The sequence below is a fragment of the Crocuta crocuta genome, unplaced genomic scaffold (genome assembly GCF_008692635.1).
Source record: "Crocuta crocuta isolate KB4526 unplaced genomic scaffold, BGI_CrCroc_1.0 scaffold1133, whole genome shotgun sequence".
NCBI lineage: Eukaryota > Metazoa > Chordata > Mammalia > Carnivora > Hyaenidae > Crocuta > Crocuta crocuta.
In genome coordinates, this window is record NW_027530366.1 from 728,277 (window position 1) to 746,020 (window position 17,744).

The window sequence follows — 17,744 nt, forward strand, 5'->3', positions numbered from 1 at the left end:
GCAGTCATATAAGGGGCCAAAAGGCTGTGAAAGCCCCTAAGTATGGGTTGTCCTTCCCCTCCCACTTTTGCCTAGCACAGTATAGGGTTGAAATCCCTATGATTAGAAACAAGACTCATTCTTTCTTTCCATAAACATTTATTGAGCACCTACTGTGTGCCAGGCACTGTGCTAGGCGCTGGGGATACATCAGTGACTAACACACAGTCCCTGTCCTTGAGGAGCTCACAGTCTATTAGACAGGCAACATACATAAACACATAGCTAAGGAGCTACCGTGTGCTAAGTGCTACATAAGAGGTATACACAAAGTGCTGCGGGAGCCCAGAGGAAGGAGGGATACATCAGCTGCTAAGGGGGTAAGGAGCGGGTCTCCTGACTCCATTACACCGTCTTCACAAAGGCAAAGATGTTGTTGCCACATGACCCTGATGAAATGAACCAGTCTCCTGAGGATCTCCTCCGGCCCTCTCCCATAATTAGATCAGCACAGGTTAGTTGACCAAATTAGCTACTTTAACACTTTGAATTAAGAAAGAAACTGGACAGGGAAGTTTCTTTAGGGCAGGGGATGTTCAAAGTAGTAACAACTCTTGTGTGCTAAGGCTAGGGGGGTGGGAGTGGGGACATCATGACGGCACTGAGCCAGGGAGGGCCGGCCCTGGGCAGTGGAGCACCTAGGGTGAATGTCTGTGCAGAGGAGAGGTCAGAGGTCACCAGCCTCAGACTTTGGTCCCCATCTCTCAGCAGCTCAATCAGTAACATTCATTAGCTGATGCTCACTCGATGGTTCATAGCTTGCCCCGCTCTGTGGATGGTACAGTCCCCCCGCCCCTCAGAAGGTGGCACCCTAAATGGGGAGACTAAATAGGCCCAGGTCATTGAAGATTTAAGTAACAGTTTGTGATAATAAACAGAGGAGATATCACAGGCTGTTTGTGATCAGTTGCCAAAAGAGTGGCAATTGTCGTGAATTTCAAATGAAGAACTCACTAAGGGTCTGGTCTGGGGAGGCAACTTCCATGAATGGAGTCTTAAAGGATAGATACGATTAAATTGATACTAACAGGGTGGGAGGAGCATCCGGGTTGAGCAGAACCAAGTAAAGCAAAACCACCGAGGTGGGAAACTTCAAACAGAGGCAAACTCAAAGGCCGGGGAATCCCTGTTTGACTGGAGCAGGACCCCGGGGGTCAGGGAAGGAATGTGAGAGACGACTAGGGAAGTCAGCTGGGGCCTGATGGTGAAGGGCCTTTGCCAGAAGGTCCAAAGACTTGGGATCTTCCTTTTGGAATTACTGCCTTGAATCCTTAAATGTTCTCTCCTCCCTCCTCCAGGACCCCTGGACTGCCTCGTGGTTCAGCAAAAAAAGGGTTAGTGCCCAGCTGCCTAGAACAGATTGGAGGCTAAGTATTTTGAGTATCACCCCTACCTGTAGACAAAGAGGAGCCATTGAAGGCTTTTTAGCACAGAAAGAATAGGACCGGTGCCCCGGGAAGATCTGGAGAGGGGAACAGGTCACACTATGGTGTGTTGATATGTCTGGGAAGGGGAATAAGCTCTGGGTAAGTCTGAGCTAGGCTGGAGGCTCTGGGAATGTGGAAGAAAGGCTAGATTTCAGAGACATGGCAAATGGCCTGGACTTCAGGAGAAGGGGGAGGGGACAGGGTCAAATGAAGGCAGCCATCAGATGGCTCTGAAATGTCAAGCTTAGAAGGTCAGAAAAATGGTGGCACCTTTAACAGAAATAGGCAAGTCATTACAGCTTTTTGTTTTGGGGGAGGAAAGATTCTGTGTGTGTGTGTGTGTGTGTGTGTGTGTGTGTGTGTGTGTGTGTGTAAAGACTTTCAAATCCATTTTTGATAGAGGGACTGTCTTTGAGGCATGATAGGCATCTGGATGGAAATGTCCAGCAGGCTGCTGGAAACATAAGCGGGAGCTGAGGAGAAAAAGTGAGAGCCGCTGCTCTCAGCCCCACCCCCAAAGAGCCAAGCCAGAGCCAGGAGAGTGGCTGAGACCCTTGGCGGGCANNNNAGAGCCAGGCTACTGCAGGAGGGGGCGGGAAGTAGTGTCACGAGCCATGAGGGCTCACAGGGACTGAGAACTGTGTAGAAGACACTTGATGTCACCGTGAGGGTTCAGTGACCTTCAGATGACGAGTTCTATGGAGCTTGGGGGGGCAGGGCCACCCCTAATCCATGCAGCGCCTTTGTGCAAATTTTGTTTGACAGGTGACTCTTTCTCGGGATGTTTCACTTTCCATTATTGGGAATTTGTCGTAAAAAACTGATTATATTAGAAAAAGGCATTTTAATGCCAAATGCTGGAACTTGTAATAAATATACCTGCACATCCATATATGTTTCCTTTCCAGAGAGAGAAGGGGGAAGAACAAGAGAGCGGGAGAGAATGACAGGAGGCTTGGCAGTGACCAGAAGGAGAGAGAGAACAACCTGAGGAGGTAGTTAGGTCTAGTGGATAGTTTTATACTGAGGACACAGCAAAGGTCCTGAGGCACTGATTCACATTAACCAAATTCACCAGATCATATAATTGTTTCTGAGGCTGACGATGTGTCTTAACTCTTAGCCTTGCCCCCCAAATTTCACAGGAGAGAGGCAAGCTAATTCAAAGGGGAAGGAGGAGTTAGGCGGAGGGTTTACCTTAAGAGAGGATCAGTTGAAACTTCCCCAGAAAGAGGAAAGATGGAAGCAAGGAACCATGCAGAGAGAGGAGAAGTGTCATGGGGGCTCACATCCACTGGCTCCTGTCTCCTTGCTGCAGGAGGAGTCAGGGCCAGGTGCAAATGAAAGTTGGAGATGAGTGTCAATGGTCTACTCGAGGTCTGCGGTAGCCATTGTGGGGGTGAGTGGGTTGGCAAACCTATAAGGTGAGTAGAAGGCAGGCTGAGCAGTGGGCACACACAGGCAGGGACGGAGGCAGAGCCAGCGTGCACCACAATACAGCTGCCCCAGTGATGCCTGACAGACGGGAGGTATTGGGACAACATTTATCAAGAGGGAGACCCAGATTAGATCAGGGGGACAGGCCAGCATGCCAGCGGAGGCTGGTGTTACAGCCCATGCCCTCAGCACAAACATTCAAATAATTCAGCCCCTGCCTGGGGACTTTCTATCTGGGTCTGACCTTGGCCCTTCTAACTGCATCTTCCCCAACACACATGCCCACTGAAATCCTCGTACCCTGGACCTGCTCCAGCTCTGTGACATCTCTTTCAATTTGGGGGATCCAGCTTGTACTTCAGAGCAACTGAATCTTGGTTTGTACAGAGGGAATTAGAGAATGGTTTCCCTTAAAAAAAAAACAAAAACTCCCCATCTCTGCAGCTGACCCATAGAGACACACACCCTTGAAGACCTCACAGCTACACCCCCATCCTCCCCAAAGAAACAGAGATATAGACCCATGAGTACACACAAATACATACAGAGATATTCACATATGGGATAGGAAATTCCCTGTGGAGGAAATGTAGACTGTGAAATATAGCCCCACAAAAGGACTCTTCCCCAGGAGCCCCTGTCTCAGCCTGGCCACAAACTTCTCAGGAGGTTTTCACTCCATCACCCAGTCAGCCCATTACCCTGACAAAAGCATATCCCCTAGTGCTCTTGAAGGCCATGGTCTGACGCCAGGGATGCTCAAACTGGGCATGGCTTGGCTGTGATGATACCAGGCAGGGGTCGGGGACAGGAGATCTGGTATATTGACATCCCACTGAAAAGTAAGGGCAGGTGTGCTGCTTCAGTCAGTCTCTGCTACATGAAGTCCATATAAAACTGCTGCTCAACTTTGCCTGGTGGGACACACCTCCCCCAACCCCTTCATTTATATGTCATGTGGCTCCATTNTGGGGATCTGGTCAGGAGGCTCCCAGATGTGGTCACATTAGGTTCAGCCATAAACAGGGACCCTGAGCCTGAGGAGAGCTCAAGTTCAGCCACTGGGGTCAGCCCAACAGTGGGGCGGCTGGGAGAAGAGAAAGTCTGGTTCCCTGGAAGGGAACCCCTTGAAACCACCTGGCTTGGAAGTGGCTGAAGGTGAGCCCGATCCCTCAGGAGCTCCCTCAGGGTCTCTTCAGGAACCAGCAACCCCTCCATGGGGGCCCCAGTCACCATGCCCTGCACATATGAGGAGGGCCTCAGTGGCCCCTCCTTGACCCCAGGGGCTGCTGTGGCACTGGAAGTCCTGATGAAGGCAGCAATGACAGTCCCAGGGCCCTGAGAGCTGGGCCCTGCTGCTCCAGCCCCTGTGACGGAGGATGGCGCTGGGTTGGTCGGACGGCTGGCCCCAGCCAGAAGTTGGGGGAGACCACTAAGAATCAGCGGAGCCCCTGGTGCTGCCACCTGACTTTCTTGGAAACTGGTGTTCAGGGGGAAGGAGGCCTGCAAAGTGAAGGTGTCCTTGAAGGTCGAGGCAGGTGGAACACTCTGGAGAACAAGCTGGGTTGAAGCAGTAGTACTGGCAGGAGGCCCGTTGGTCAGCACTGTGGTCAGTGGGATTGTCTGCAGCGTCAAGGCTGAGCCTGACCCCACAGGGGCCACTCCTAGGTGGATGTTACTGGGCACTGAAGAACTACTGAGAAGAAACAGAAAACAGATTTAGTTAAGGCAGGAGGCATCTCCCAACTGGCTAGGGAGCAGGGCAGAGGAGGACAGAGCTGAAGGTGTGGCTTCTTTGCTGCTGGACCGGCCAACACCCACTGAGTACTTAGTATAGGTCAGGAATCGTTCTATACGACTGGCATCGGTATTTCACTCAATCTCCCAAACAGCCCACAAATTGAATAAGATTAATAATCTGATTTTTACAGCTTGAGCAAACGGAAGCACAGAGAGGTTATGTAACTTGCTTTAGACCACACAGCTGGTCACAGGGACCCACATCTAGGCTTTCTGACCCCAGAGCTCATGCTGCTCACCACTCCGCTCTATTGCCTCACCTCCTCAGGAGAGCACCTCACCCACGCCATTGTGACGAGAGCGACATACACATAACTCAATGCCCAACCTTCTCAGAGAAAATTTGGAGGCACTGAGCATGGGAAGAAGTAGCAAGAGCTTTCCGGGTAGCCCTGGAGGGCCTGAGGGAAGCAGAATGGGCGTCTCTGTAACATCCTCCATTGTGTCTTTTCTGGAATGGAGGAGGCTTGGGGAGATGGGCCCAGATGTGGTGGTCCCTGGTGGCTGCTTGGGGAGCGCTCTGAAGTAACTAGAACAGCCCCAGCTGGTGACAGAAGCTGCCCAGGTCAAGTGCTGGCATTGCCATTATTTTAGGGTGTGACCTTGGGCAAGTCACCTTTTCTTTCTTTAGCAACAGGTGTGCCCCACTGGCTTCCCACGGATTCTGGGAGGGTCCCGTGAGACTGGAGACACAGCAGAACTCCGCAGGAAGTTGAATACTCTCCCCCAACACGGTGCTATGAGAAGACCTGTAATGGCTCCGGAGCCCTTACCTCACGGCTTTGGGGAGTTTGGCCTGGCTCTCTGGGGGAGGGGCAAGCATGGCGGAGGTAGTAGGGATCTCCTCATCTGCAGACAGTCCCAGTTCCAGATTCGCAGATGGCTGTAAGCCAACACTCTGAACCTTTGGCTTTTCCCAGGAAGGGCCTGCCTTGCCCTGGGGAGCAGCTCTCCCTGAGACCCTGGAGCTGGCTCGCCTAGTGGTGCTGGCGGAGGAGGTGCAGGGAGTGGCGGCCTGAGGGGAGGCCGCCGTGNGCTGGGACATGCCACCCTCCAGGGCAGGCCCGGCAGGAGGAGGGGGGGTGGCTGGGCAGCTAGATGGGAGCTCAGGACAAGGGAAGGGGTAAGGCCAACTCTTGGACTTGGGAGGCTTTTACGAAATTTCTGAGATCTCCCCCTGAGGACACCAAAGGGCCATGAAAAGGGGTTTAAATGCTAGCTCTGCCCTGCTTTGGGGCAAAGAACAAGGGGTGAGTAAAGGGGATGGGTGTTGGGAAGCTCAGCTGTCCCCCGGCCTGAAAGTGGGTAGCTCGGGCCTGTCTCCCAGGGTGTCGGGCTTGCAGAAGGCCCTTCCTGCGGATGGGGGTCTTAAAGGGCTCTTCTGCTATAAAAAGAGAAAAAGACAGGACAGAGATATAGGAGGGAGGGGACTGTTCCTCCCAGGGGTCCGGGAACAGGCTTAGGGGCAAGCACGTGGTAGCGCTGGGAGACCCTAAGGCAGGAGGGATGTCTTGGACAAGGAGAGGAGCTCGGCAACCCCCTGGGCAGGGATTCAGTGCGCCAGCAGCTCCTACCTTAGTGCCCGGCCCATTGTCTCATAGTTCATGTCAGGCTTGTTTTTCTGCTTCCCCCACAGCTTGGACACGGCTTTGGAGTCCACCAGCTTAAAGATGCCTTTCTCTCGCTGGGTCCACTTGATGTACTTGGGGCAGGTATTCCTGTCTTGCAGAAGTGCAAGGAGGAACTCCCACAGATAGATGGTGCTGCCTGCGGAGGGGCACGTGGTGAGGGGTGGCCCGGGCCCCCCAGCCTCCCTCCCACCTCACCTGGCTCCCGGCCGCACCTTTGCCATCCTTAGATTTCTTCCGAATGGGGATGCTAGGGTCAGTGACTGGTGAGGTACTGCGGTTGCCCTTAGTCTTCCGGACTGTGAGGGGAAGGCAAGAAGAGGAGGAGGTGGAGACCGTGATGAGTGCTCCAGGACTGACTCCCGAGACGGAGGGCCTCGGAGCAACTCGAGTAAGGTGCCAGGGCAGACAAGGAAGAGCTGGGTCACCAGTGCCAGAGGCCCATGATCATCCTCCACAACCACAGCCCTCAGGTCCCTGCACTTGCCCAATGGCCCACCCTCATTTTCAGGCCCCAAAGTTATACCAGAACACTACTGTGATGCGGGGAAATGAATGTAGTGCTTCCAAATGAGTCACCTTTAGAAGAACACAAACTGCCTTGCCTAATGTTTGAAATGAAAAGGCAGCCTCGGGGCGCCCGGATGGCTCAGTCGGTTAAGTGTCAGACTCTTGATTTCAGCTCAGGTCATGATCTCACGGTTCATGGGTTCCAGCGCTGCCCTCTCTCTGTCTCTCTCTCAACAGCTCCCTTGCTCATGCTCTCTCTCTCTCTCAAAATAAATAAATAAACGTTATTAAAAAAAGAGAGAGAGAGAGAGAGAAAGAGAAAAGGCAGCCTAATGGGGCAGCTGTTGTGAAAGTAAGTGTGACGCTGAGGCTTTGATTCCCTCACTGACAAGGCAGTGGCAACCAGTCATTGCCTGAGGAAATCAATAACACCGGGGTTTGGGAAAGCCCAAAGTCCTCTCCCACATATGACCCCAGCTCCACAAGCTCGTAGACGGAAGATAAGCACACAGGCTGAGACCTCTTTTATAGGCAGAGGCCCGCAGAGGGCCAGGGACTGGCCAGGGGGCCAAGTCTGGTGTCCGAACACCAAGACGAGGATTCAAACCATCTGGGATCGTTGGCATTTCTGGAAGAGTTTACATATATGCTGGGCCGACAGCAGTGGCATGGGAAATGTCAGGCCAACCGATGAGGCCACATTTTACAGAAGGAAGGATGTTTCATCCATCCCTGTCATATGAGAGCTGTCTTCTTAATGTGCCTATGAGCCTTGACCCACTCACCCCTTATAGTGTCCTGACCCCTTGAACACACACACACTGAGCCCCCTTGAACACAGACACACACACACACACACACACACACACACACACACACGCGCGTGCACTTCCCCTCCCCACCTCCCACCTCCGTCTCTCTTACTTCTCTTCTTTGATTTTCCAGTCTTCTTGGCACTTTCCTCTCTGGGGACCTTCTCCTCCAGACAGTGTCCCTCCTGGTCATCAGTGTCACCCGCCCTGTTCAGGGCATCAGGCTCAGAGACAGGAAACAGGTAGTTGGGCAGAGTGGCAGCTGGAGCAGGGTCTGAGTCAGGAAGCATTTCGGAGGTGCTGACTGCAAGGAGAGAGGCCTGACATGCCAGAGGCCCGGGGCAGGGTGGGAGTGTGGTCTCCCAGCACTGAAAAGAATGGTAGACTCCCAGGGAGGGCGAGGCACCATTCCCCACAGCCCCAGATTCAGGATACACCTGAAAATGCCTCATGTGTCTCACACCATGAGGAGAGGAAACATCTGCAGGGCTGTGGGCATGAGCTGGCCCCAATCACGGCTGCCACATTTACAGCCACTGCTGGTAGTGGGGAAGTTCCAGGCGACACCCAGGGTAAAGGGCCACCTTGATTTAGTCATTTGCTTTTTTTTATGACTGGAAGGTATCATTTAGCCCAACTCTTCTGTTTTCCTGATAAGGAAACTGAGATCCAGAGATGGCAGGGCATGTGTCCAAGGTCACACAGCAAGCTGGTGCCTGGTACATGCGGGCATTCGGTAAGTATCTGCTGAAGCCTGAGGGTATATTAGTGACAGGGTGGGCAACAGAAATGCTAGGACACTTAATTTACACCTTCAGGCTTTCTTTCCCCCACTGGATCCCAGCATCTGCTTGGGAAGGGGCAGTTAGGGCCAGGAGTCCTCCTGTCCAGGAGTCATGCAAAGGCCTAAGGGGGAACTGGGGGAGGAGCCTGCCTTGGGGGCCTTCTGGGGAGGTAGGGGCCAGCCCCCAAGAATAAGGAAGAGAGGAGGGGATTTCAAGCCTGGTGCATTTCTAAATAAGCCACACCCAGCACAGTCTTCCTGGGAGCTGGGCCAGAGAGCTGAGGGGACTGAAGAGTCACTCTGGCCAATCATAGTCACCCTTAAAAAGGAAGGAAATTCTGACATACACCACAACATGGACAGACCTTGAGGTCATTATGTTAAGTAAAATAAGCCAGTCCCCAAAGACCATGACTTTGTGACTGCGCTTGTGTGAGGTCCCTAGAGTCGTGCAATTCATAGTGGCAGAAAGTAGAGTGGTAGCTGCTACTTTCTGAGGGCTGAGGGGAAGGGGGCAATGAAGAGTTAGTGTTTAACGGGCACAGAGTTTCAGGTTTGCAGGATGAAGGTTCTGGAGATGACGGTGGTGAGGAACGCACAATACAAATGTACTTCGTACCACTGACCTGTACACTGAGAAATGGTTAAGGTGGTCAATTCTACATTATGAGTATTTTAACACGATTTAAACATTGGAGAAAAGAAGTCACCCTGGCCAACTTTTCCTTGCCTAGGGTGCCCTCCTGTCCCCTCTGTTCTCGCCACAGCTCAAGAGCACGTTTATATGTGTGGCCGTGGCTGTGGGTATGTGTGCCGTGTGCACGTGTGCTTGGCGATCCAGTACGTGGATATAATTGTTTTCAGTGGCATTTTTTTGTCACCTTGAGTTAAGCCACCAGGGTTCAAACTTACAGATCTTCGGGGCATCTGGGTGGCTCAGTCAGTTAAGCGTCTGACTTCAGTTCAGGTCATGATCTCACAGTCCGTGGGTTCGAGTCCCGCATCAGGCTCTGTGCTGACAGCTCAGAGCCTGGTGCCTGCTTCAGATTCTGTGTCTCCCTCTCTCTCTGCCCCTCCCCCGCTCCCTCTCTGTCTCTGTCTCTCAAAATAAAATAAAAGACATTAAAAAAAAAAACTTACAGATCTGCTTCTCATCCAGGATGTCGTTGGGAGACTCAACGTTGAGCAAGACTTCAGTGGTTGACATGGTTTGTGAGGTTGCTTCATTGTCATCTGGTTCCAGGTTCCATGATGTGGGGTTGACAGAGGGTGTGGGGCAGGAAAAAAAGTTCCCTCAGGGCACAGGGCAGAGGTAGAGCAGTCATCAGGGCCAGCCCAGAAAATGGCGCTAAGAGGCCAAGGAACACTGGGAAGGGGATGGTGTGCCACCTACTGTAACTCTCCACCTTTTCTCTACACTCACCTCAGCTGGTCTCCACTCTTCCTCATCCCATTCCATCTTGAGAGATCACGGTTCCATTTAGGTGGTTTCCTCCTCTATGAAGTGGTACTACCTTTTGCTTGTCCTAACTGCCCCATCTAATTTCCAACTCTTGCAGGCCTTGCCCTTGCTGCGTAAGGTCACTAGGAGCCATTGTAGGCTATGATTCCCTGAAGACAGAACCACTTTCTCTTCTATATCTTCCCTACCCAGGAAGGAAACAAACCTGCCAGCAAAATACTGCCCTCCAGGATCTGATCCTGTGCCATGCACAAGGTCCCGTCTGTTATGATACCATTGTGAGCGTCGTCCAGCTCCAGTCCTGAGTACAGATGCAGTAATTCGGGGTAGGGTACCTGTTCCACGATCACAGCTGGGAATACAGAGGGGTCTTCCAGCTATGGACAAGATAGGAGTCTGGTTTAAGGCTTGCCTGCCTCTACCAGGAAGCCCTGCCTACCAGAATCTGGCCTTTCTTGAATTCCTAATTCTTAGAACCCTCAGGGCTGTCCTTTGCAGGATGACATTGTTCTGTGTCCAACCTCACTAGGTAATGCTTTGAGTGGATTCTTGATTAACAGAAATGGGATATCTCTGTACCACCTGCACTCAATCAAGGGCAAACAGGTTTTTTTTTTTTTTAATTTAAATGTTTTTATTTATTTTGAGAGAGACAGAGCTGGAGAGGAGCAGAGAGAATTCCAAGCAGGCTCCGCACTTTCAGTGCAGAGCCCAACATGGGACTCGATCTCATGAACCGTGAGACCATGACCTGAGATGAAATCAAGAGCTGGATGCTCAACTGACTCAGCCACCCAGGCACACCCAGGACACACAGTTTTAACTGGTTTAGTTCTGGGTTAATCCTTGGCCAGGGTTAGTGCTCAGTCTGTGAGAAGGGTTAGGCTCATTCTCAGGCCAGTGGGAAAGCATTAGTCAATGGCAAGAGTGAGGGACTCAGCCCTCAGTCAGGGTTGAGTATCCAGGATTAGGGGCTCAAATTATGGACATCTTAGGGCTCAGTCTCTAGGAATAAAGACAGAAGAACAAAGGCATTATACAGGTAAGAGGTTAGAGCCCAGTCCCTGTCAGGGTCGGGGAGAAGGTTCCAGTTTCCAGCTTGATTCCCTGGGTGCACGAGGATACTGGGGGACCCAGGAGAAGGAGAAACAGGTTTTTGGAGAAAGAGAAGAGGAACAGTGTCTGGTCTGGATATGGTACCTTTGAGATATTTAACATGGAGATACCTATCAGAGGGTAAAAAATATGTGTCCAAAGGCTCAAAAGAGTGGTTGCTAAATCCCTTAGAGTGGATACAATCATCAGGATGAGAATTTGACTTCTGGGGGACATAGTTGTTCTAAAATCAAACAAAGCTAAATGAAAAAGGAGTGTGATTGCAACTGTCTTTTTAAAAATTATGTATAGAAGGAATTATACCAGAATGATTATAATAATTATATTTTTATTGTGGGACTTTGGGTGACTTCTTTTTCTTTCAAATTTTCTGCATTTTCCAAATTTTCTTTCATGAGACTTAATTCGACCTTCATGAAAAAAGAATGAGAATGCTCAGTTCTGCCTAATGTTCCTGAAGGATCTAGAAAAATAAAAATTGATAAAAACGACTTTGGGTTTGGCTACTGGGCAGTGACCCTGGCTAGAGCACTCTCAAGGGAGTGCTGGGGCCCCAAGGCACATTACAACAGATCTCAGGACGAACTGAGGTAGGCAGTCGGGTATCAGGATGAAGGCCATGGAGTTCAGAGCTGTCTGTCCAATATGGTACCCACTAGCCATGGGTGACTATTTAAATGTAAATGCAAAATATGTTTAAGATTAAAAGTTCAAGGGCACCTGGGTGGCTTAGTCGGTTAAGTGTCCAACTTTGACTTCGGCTCAGGTCATGATCCTACGGGGTTCATGAGTTTGAGCCTTACATTGGACTCTGTGCTGTCAGCACAAAGCCTGCTTCACTTTGAATTCTCTGTCCCCCACTTCTATGCTCCTCTCCTGTGTGCACGTGCACCACCCCCTCTCAAAAATAAATAAACATAAAAAAAGAATATCACCTTGAAAATAAGTTCAGTCCTTTAGTTGCAATAGCCATAGTTCAAGTGCTCCATAGCCACATGTGACTACTGGTCCAATACTGAACAGGGCAAATATAGAACACTTCTATAAAAATTCCATTGGATTGTCCGGATCTAGAACCAGACTCCCTGGGTTTGAAACCAAGCTCGGCTACTTAGTTGCAGTGGGACCTTGGGCAAGGCACCTAATCTTGCTGTGCATCAGTTTCCTCTTTTATAAAATTGGGGTGGTCATATTAAACAACCCCATTGAGTGATTTAAACAGATCAATGTGCATAAAGCACGTGCATCAGGGCCCGGTATAGAGTAGGCTCTCATTAAGTGTTTTAGGCATCAGGGACTTCTAGGAGACTAGTAATGCTTTATTCACATGGCTGGTGAGTTCATGAGTGTTCTTTTTATAGTTATTCCATATATATATATGTATGTATGTATTATTTATGCACTCTTTTGTATTAAAGATACATTTTTCAATAAAAATTGTTTCCTAAAAAGAGGGAACGAAAGGAGGTAAGAAAATAAGCACAGAGGGTGGAGACTATACTAATGAGCGGAAAGGAGCTAAGAAGATGGTACTTTGAAGTAGGTGAGTTGAAGGGAGAGAAGGGTTTCTTTCAGCATTGGAGAGACCCGAAGATGTTCTAGTTTGAAGAGATGGGTCTGGAAAGATTTAAGAGAGACACGCTGGAGGTGACCAATGGTTTGAGGTCTTGGAGGCAGGAGAGAAGAGATTAAGTATGGGTACCAGATAGCCCTGGAAGGAAGAGGGACACTTCTTTCTCCTGGGCCAGCAGGAAGGAAACAAGAATGGTGATGTTATCAATAAAAGGGAGAAGGGAGGGAAACTGAGTGTGTCCTTGGCTTTGAACTTCTCTGTGGATTGGAGGAGAAGCTGTCTGCTGAGGGTGGAGGAGCAGGTGTTGGATTGGGAGGGAAGAACAGCCTCCATGAAGAACAATAACGTGGGTCGCTCAGTTGGTCAAGCATCCAACTCTTGATTTTGGCTCAGGTCATGATCTCACGGTTCATAAGTTCGAGCCCCCCATCAGGCTCTGTGCTGATAGTTTGGAGCCTGCTTGGGATTTTCTCTTTCTCCCTCACTCTCTCTGCCCCTCCCCAGCTCATGCTCACTCAACTCTCTCTCTCTCAAAATAAATAAATAAACATTTTAAAGAAGAAGAACAGTAACAGTTGCTGAGCAGACCAGAAACAAGCAAAAAATGACTAGTAGTATTGATAACTCAGGTATGGTTAGAGTTTTCTCCCCTTCTCTTTCCATGATGCCTTCCATGAGACGAGGCTATTAAGACACAGCGGGACAGAAAGGACAATGTGCTCAAAGTCCACTAGGGGGCAGCCTTTGGTAGGCCGCCAGAGGTTGGACACCGTTTTCTATCCTCACAAGCATTTAGCATAGAGAGCATCAGTGTTAGGCTTTGGTGCCCTTAGAGACAATCCAACTGGATCTCCTCTTGGTGAAGATGGGGAGATGGCAGCCAGATAAGGTAGAGGACAGGACTTGCCCACGTTACACTGTGGCCAAACTGGGATGGGAACCCAAGACCCTTGACTCTTAATCTTCTGTTTCTTCTACTGTACCCGGCTGCCTCTCCCCCAGTTTGTAGAAGGAGAGGAGTAGAGGGTAGCAGTGGGTGTGCCAGGACACCCTCCAATGAGTACAGCTAAGTTCATGGAAAAAGTGCTCCCTTAGCCCCAGTACAGAGCAAGAATATGGAGCAGTGGGGACCTAAGCATTGGAATTCGGTCTATTTTCAAGTCTCCCCCACCAGAAAACCCCATTTCCAGATCTGAATCCTCAGACTAAGGCTGAAAAGATGGTTATGGGAGGTCCCATCGGCCATACTAGAGATGGGAGTGTGAAGGGGGGAGGGGTTGGTCTTTGCCCATGGGTCCAGGTGGCAGTGCTTACCCTTGCTATGTGGTTGTCCCAGCAGCTTTCTCATTGTGACACTGCGGTTTAAGGGAAGGGGACAGGAATGCACATGAGGGCCCAGGTACACCCGTGCATTCAGCCCATATTGCTGACTGACTGACACCATGCTGACCGCATGGTGGCTGCACATGACCCAGAACTGCACACGGGCACCCGGCTCACGAAATGACCACCCATTGACTACTGACTGGCCACATGAGTGACGAGCTGGTGCACAATCTGGCTGGCACGCAGGCCCAGTGGCCTGGACCTAGTAGGTGTTTGAGCAACGTTTGCTGACTGGCTAGCTGGGTGGCTGGCTGACTTGCCCTCTGCCTGCCTGTTTGTGTCTATCTGATTGTCTGCCTCGGTGACTGGGCTCTGTTCTCTGGGGCCATACCTGGTGGATATCATCCATCCCGTTGCTTGCAAACTCAAAGATCAGGTCACTGGGCTGTAGGGTAATAGCCATGGTGTTTTCTCAGAGAGCCGACAGCAGCATTCGCTGGGCCCTCTGGAGCTGTGGGGTTTTCTTGATGAAGAGACGCTGTTCAGGTACCTTGGAGCTTAGAGCCTACAGCTCAAACTACGGTAAGATAGGGGGTGTAGAGAGCTGGAGTAGGTGGTGGCCTAAGCCAGGTTCAAGGCTGCATGCTGGGTTGGGTCAATCGCAGGAGTGACCTGTGGAGAAAGGAGACATAGGCAATGAATAAGTCAGCTTCCTTGAGATTTGTTCCCACTATGGCTGTTCAACCAGAGGGACCAAGGGGGCTTGCCCGAAGCAGAGGACAATGGGAGAAGAAAGGGGAAGAAGAAAAGAGGCAGGTAAAAAATGAAGGAAAAAGATAAAGTTAAGGGAGTTACCTCCAGTGGGAAGTGGCTGAGCCTGTGTCAATCTAGGTCACCAGCATCTGCACCTGAACTGGCCTTGAAGACATGCAGCCTCTCTCCCTTCTCTCCTGCCTCCTCTGGAGAAGGTGACAGATAGAGGGACTTTGGGCTCTCTCTACCCTGAAGATTAATCCCCAGGGTGTGGCCACAGGGGAAATCAGGGCACCCCATCTGGCCTTATAGATGGAGCAGCAGTATGAAAAATCCTTAAAAACCTCTTGGCTTGGAAAGAATCGTGTGTGCAGGGGGAGGGGGGGTACAGGTAGGGACACATGGCTGTGCCGGGTGCTCTTCTAGACTCTGCCTGGCTCGGTCTACCTTGAAAGTGGAGCACTTAGCTCAGAAGGGCAGAGTCTAGAGAGGAAGAAACATTTCTCGGTGGGGGTTGTGTTGTCAGAGCCAGCAGCTCTCTGGGAGGGGACTCTCGGCCTCAGCCACGCCCCCAATAGCCCTGAGACAGGGGAACAGGTGGGGCACATGCCCTGCACACTTATCGCTGCCCCGGCACCACCGCCATCCGCTGGAGAGGATGGCTTCTGAGCCTCGGGTGGGTCCCTGCTCTTGCTTCAGCTTTGCTTTCAGTTTCAAGACTGAACTGTCACCCTGGGAACTCGTGAGGAGAGCCCCAGCTTGGGGAGGGGCTCCCCATCCTGGGAGGCCAGCTCAGGGCCTCCCTCACTTTTCCAGGAAACCTGTCTGCTGCAACCCACACATCCCTCCTCTGCCAGGTGCCTCCGGAGCTCACCGAATGCACCTCAGGCACACACAAGGCACGCTGGGCCTCCAATTGTCTCCCGTGCTTGCTGCTCTTCTACGTGTTGTCTGCAGCAGCAGGGACAACCCTGAGGCCTACCTCCCAAAGCCTAGCTCCCGCTGCCATGGCCCCCAGCTAGCCTGCTCTGCTCCTCCACTCCCGAACATGCGGGCTTTTCCACCTCCAGGTACCACATCTTTGACCCTTCTGGTTGGTTTTCATGGTACCCTTGTGTGTGCATACACGCAGTGGGTCTACGAACAGCCCGGTTCAACCAGGAGCCCCTGAAGAACTGGGTCCACACACCACAGTCCTAGCGACACGTTTGACTCCTACCTACTTGACACACCTTTGCCAGTGCAAGGGTGGCAGAACCTTCTCCTGGCCCAGAAAGAAATGAGGAACTTCGGAGAGGGGCAAAGGGGAGGAAAGGGAGGAGGACCATGGGTGACCTCTCTGATGACCGCTCTCCCCCACAGGAGACACCCAGGCCTCTCCCACTTCCTTTCCGTTAGCCCACAGGGTTGGCTCCGCCCACTCCCCACACCCACTCCTACCCCCGAACCTTTCCACCCACCCCTAACAAAAACCTTTGAGAAGTCACTCAACTCAACCTGGCAGGTCTGAGTTTCCCTTTGGGTGAGGGAGACAGCCCTTCTAGGATGAAGAGGAGGCCCTGGGGAAAATATGGTCTCGGCCCGAGTTCCACCCCTTCCGCCCCCACCCTGCCCCCACCGGGCCCTGCCTGTGACCCTGTCTCCAGTGGCCTGCCTGAGAAGCCTCCCAGGGCCATTTATGCTTGGAAGGTCTGTCTCCTGTAGCCAAAGCGCCCCAAGGCCCGCATTCCACAGCTCCCCGCCCTCCCTCAGGCCAGCTGTCTGCCCCCAGGAAGCATTCTCATACTAATCAAATGAAAGGGATCACTTTCACCTAATCCCACTTTGTCTAAACATGAAACTCTGGTGTCTGCTCCCTCTCCCCCCCAACAAGGTCATTCCCCGGCAGCCCTTCTCTTCAGGTTTGCTCATCTCTTTGGCCTCTCTTGACAGATCAGCACTTCTTGTTCACTGCTGCTCGCTGCCTCTGCGGACCTGGCCTGCGCCTTCCTCACCTCCCCCATTAGGCAGTGACTTCCTTGAGGGCAGGGGCAACTGTCTTGGTCATCAGTGAAACGTTACCATGCTGCACTGTGCTTGGCATGTAGCAGACACTCAATTTATGTTTGCAGAACAAACACATGAATGAATTAATGAATGAGTGAATGAATGAATGATGCTGGTCAGTCAGTACCAGTGAGATGTGTTTTCTGGGTAGAAGTATATCTGTGCGTACATTGTTTTTGGAGTGAGTGTTGTGTACTCTGACTTTTGAGAGAGAGAGGGAGAGAGAGATGTGTGCTCTGTGTCTGTGTTACATCTGTGTGTTTCTGCACTGTAATTTACAACGGGAGTTTTCACTGTGGATGTGCACACGCACTATGGATTTACTTGTGTGCGGTGTGCATGCACATGTCCCAAGTGCAGGGATGTGTGCATGAGATCCTCTATGGGCCAGCAGAGCCACAAGCTCAGTGGTGGGTTCCCCCTCCTCCAGTCCCGCCTATCACAGAATGACAATGACAGACAGGAGCTACTGCTGCCACCACTGCCGCTTCTCAGGAAGACCATGCTAGCAGAGAATATGTATGTGGCTCATGGGTTCTTGGGGTGAGCCCCCCAAGGTCCACTCTGCTACGGATGTGGTGGGAGAGACAAGGCAGCACCGCATTGTACTGGATGGGATCCTTGGCCATCTGTGCAGAGAGGGTTGAAAGAAGAGACTAATGTAATTGCACTCTTTAAGTATCAATACATCTAACTATCTAAATTCAGGGCTGGGTTGGTGCAGGTTCTGCTGACCCAGGAATGTGAGAATTTCAAGGCTGTGGCACCCAGCACCCAAGGCTGATCCTGGTGTCTTATTCTGCCCAAGCTGCAACATAAAGCAAGTAAGGTGAAGGGGTGTGGAGGAAGTAGCTGTCCTACTCTTTTGGCCAAGGCTAAGAAAACTCCCTTCCCAGCCACACCATGAAACCTTCCAGTCCATAAAGTTTTGCCCCTGTCCCCTCAGATGTTTGAGGATTTGAAAGTGAGAGGTGGGGAGAGGCTTATTTGCATGCTCACTCACTCTCCCCAGCAGAGGAGTGTACCCCCCC

General features: G+C 51.3%; 1 protein-coding gene across 1 annotated transcript; it reads right to left on the minus strand.

Annotated features, from left to right (window-relative positions):
• Positions 1–3,845: 3,845 nt before the first annotated feature.
• ELF4 (E74 like ETS transcription factor 4) lies at positions 3,846–14,832 on the minus strand. Its single transcript, XM_077766150.1, has 8 exons — positions 14,770–14,832; positions 14,306–14,586; positions 10,105–10,276; positions 9,578–9,670; positions 7,766–7,957; positions 6,547–6,630; positions 6,278–6,470; positions 3,846–4,599 (listed from the first exon to the last, which is right to left on the minus strand). Exons 2-8 carry the CDS (start codon positions 14,375–14,377, stop codon positions 3,846–3,848), a joined length of 1,560 nt encoding a protein of 519 aa, XP_077622276.1. The 5' UTR covers positions 14,378–14,586; positions 14,770–14,832.
• Positions 14,833–17,744: the final 2,912 nt, after the last annotated feature.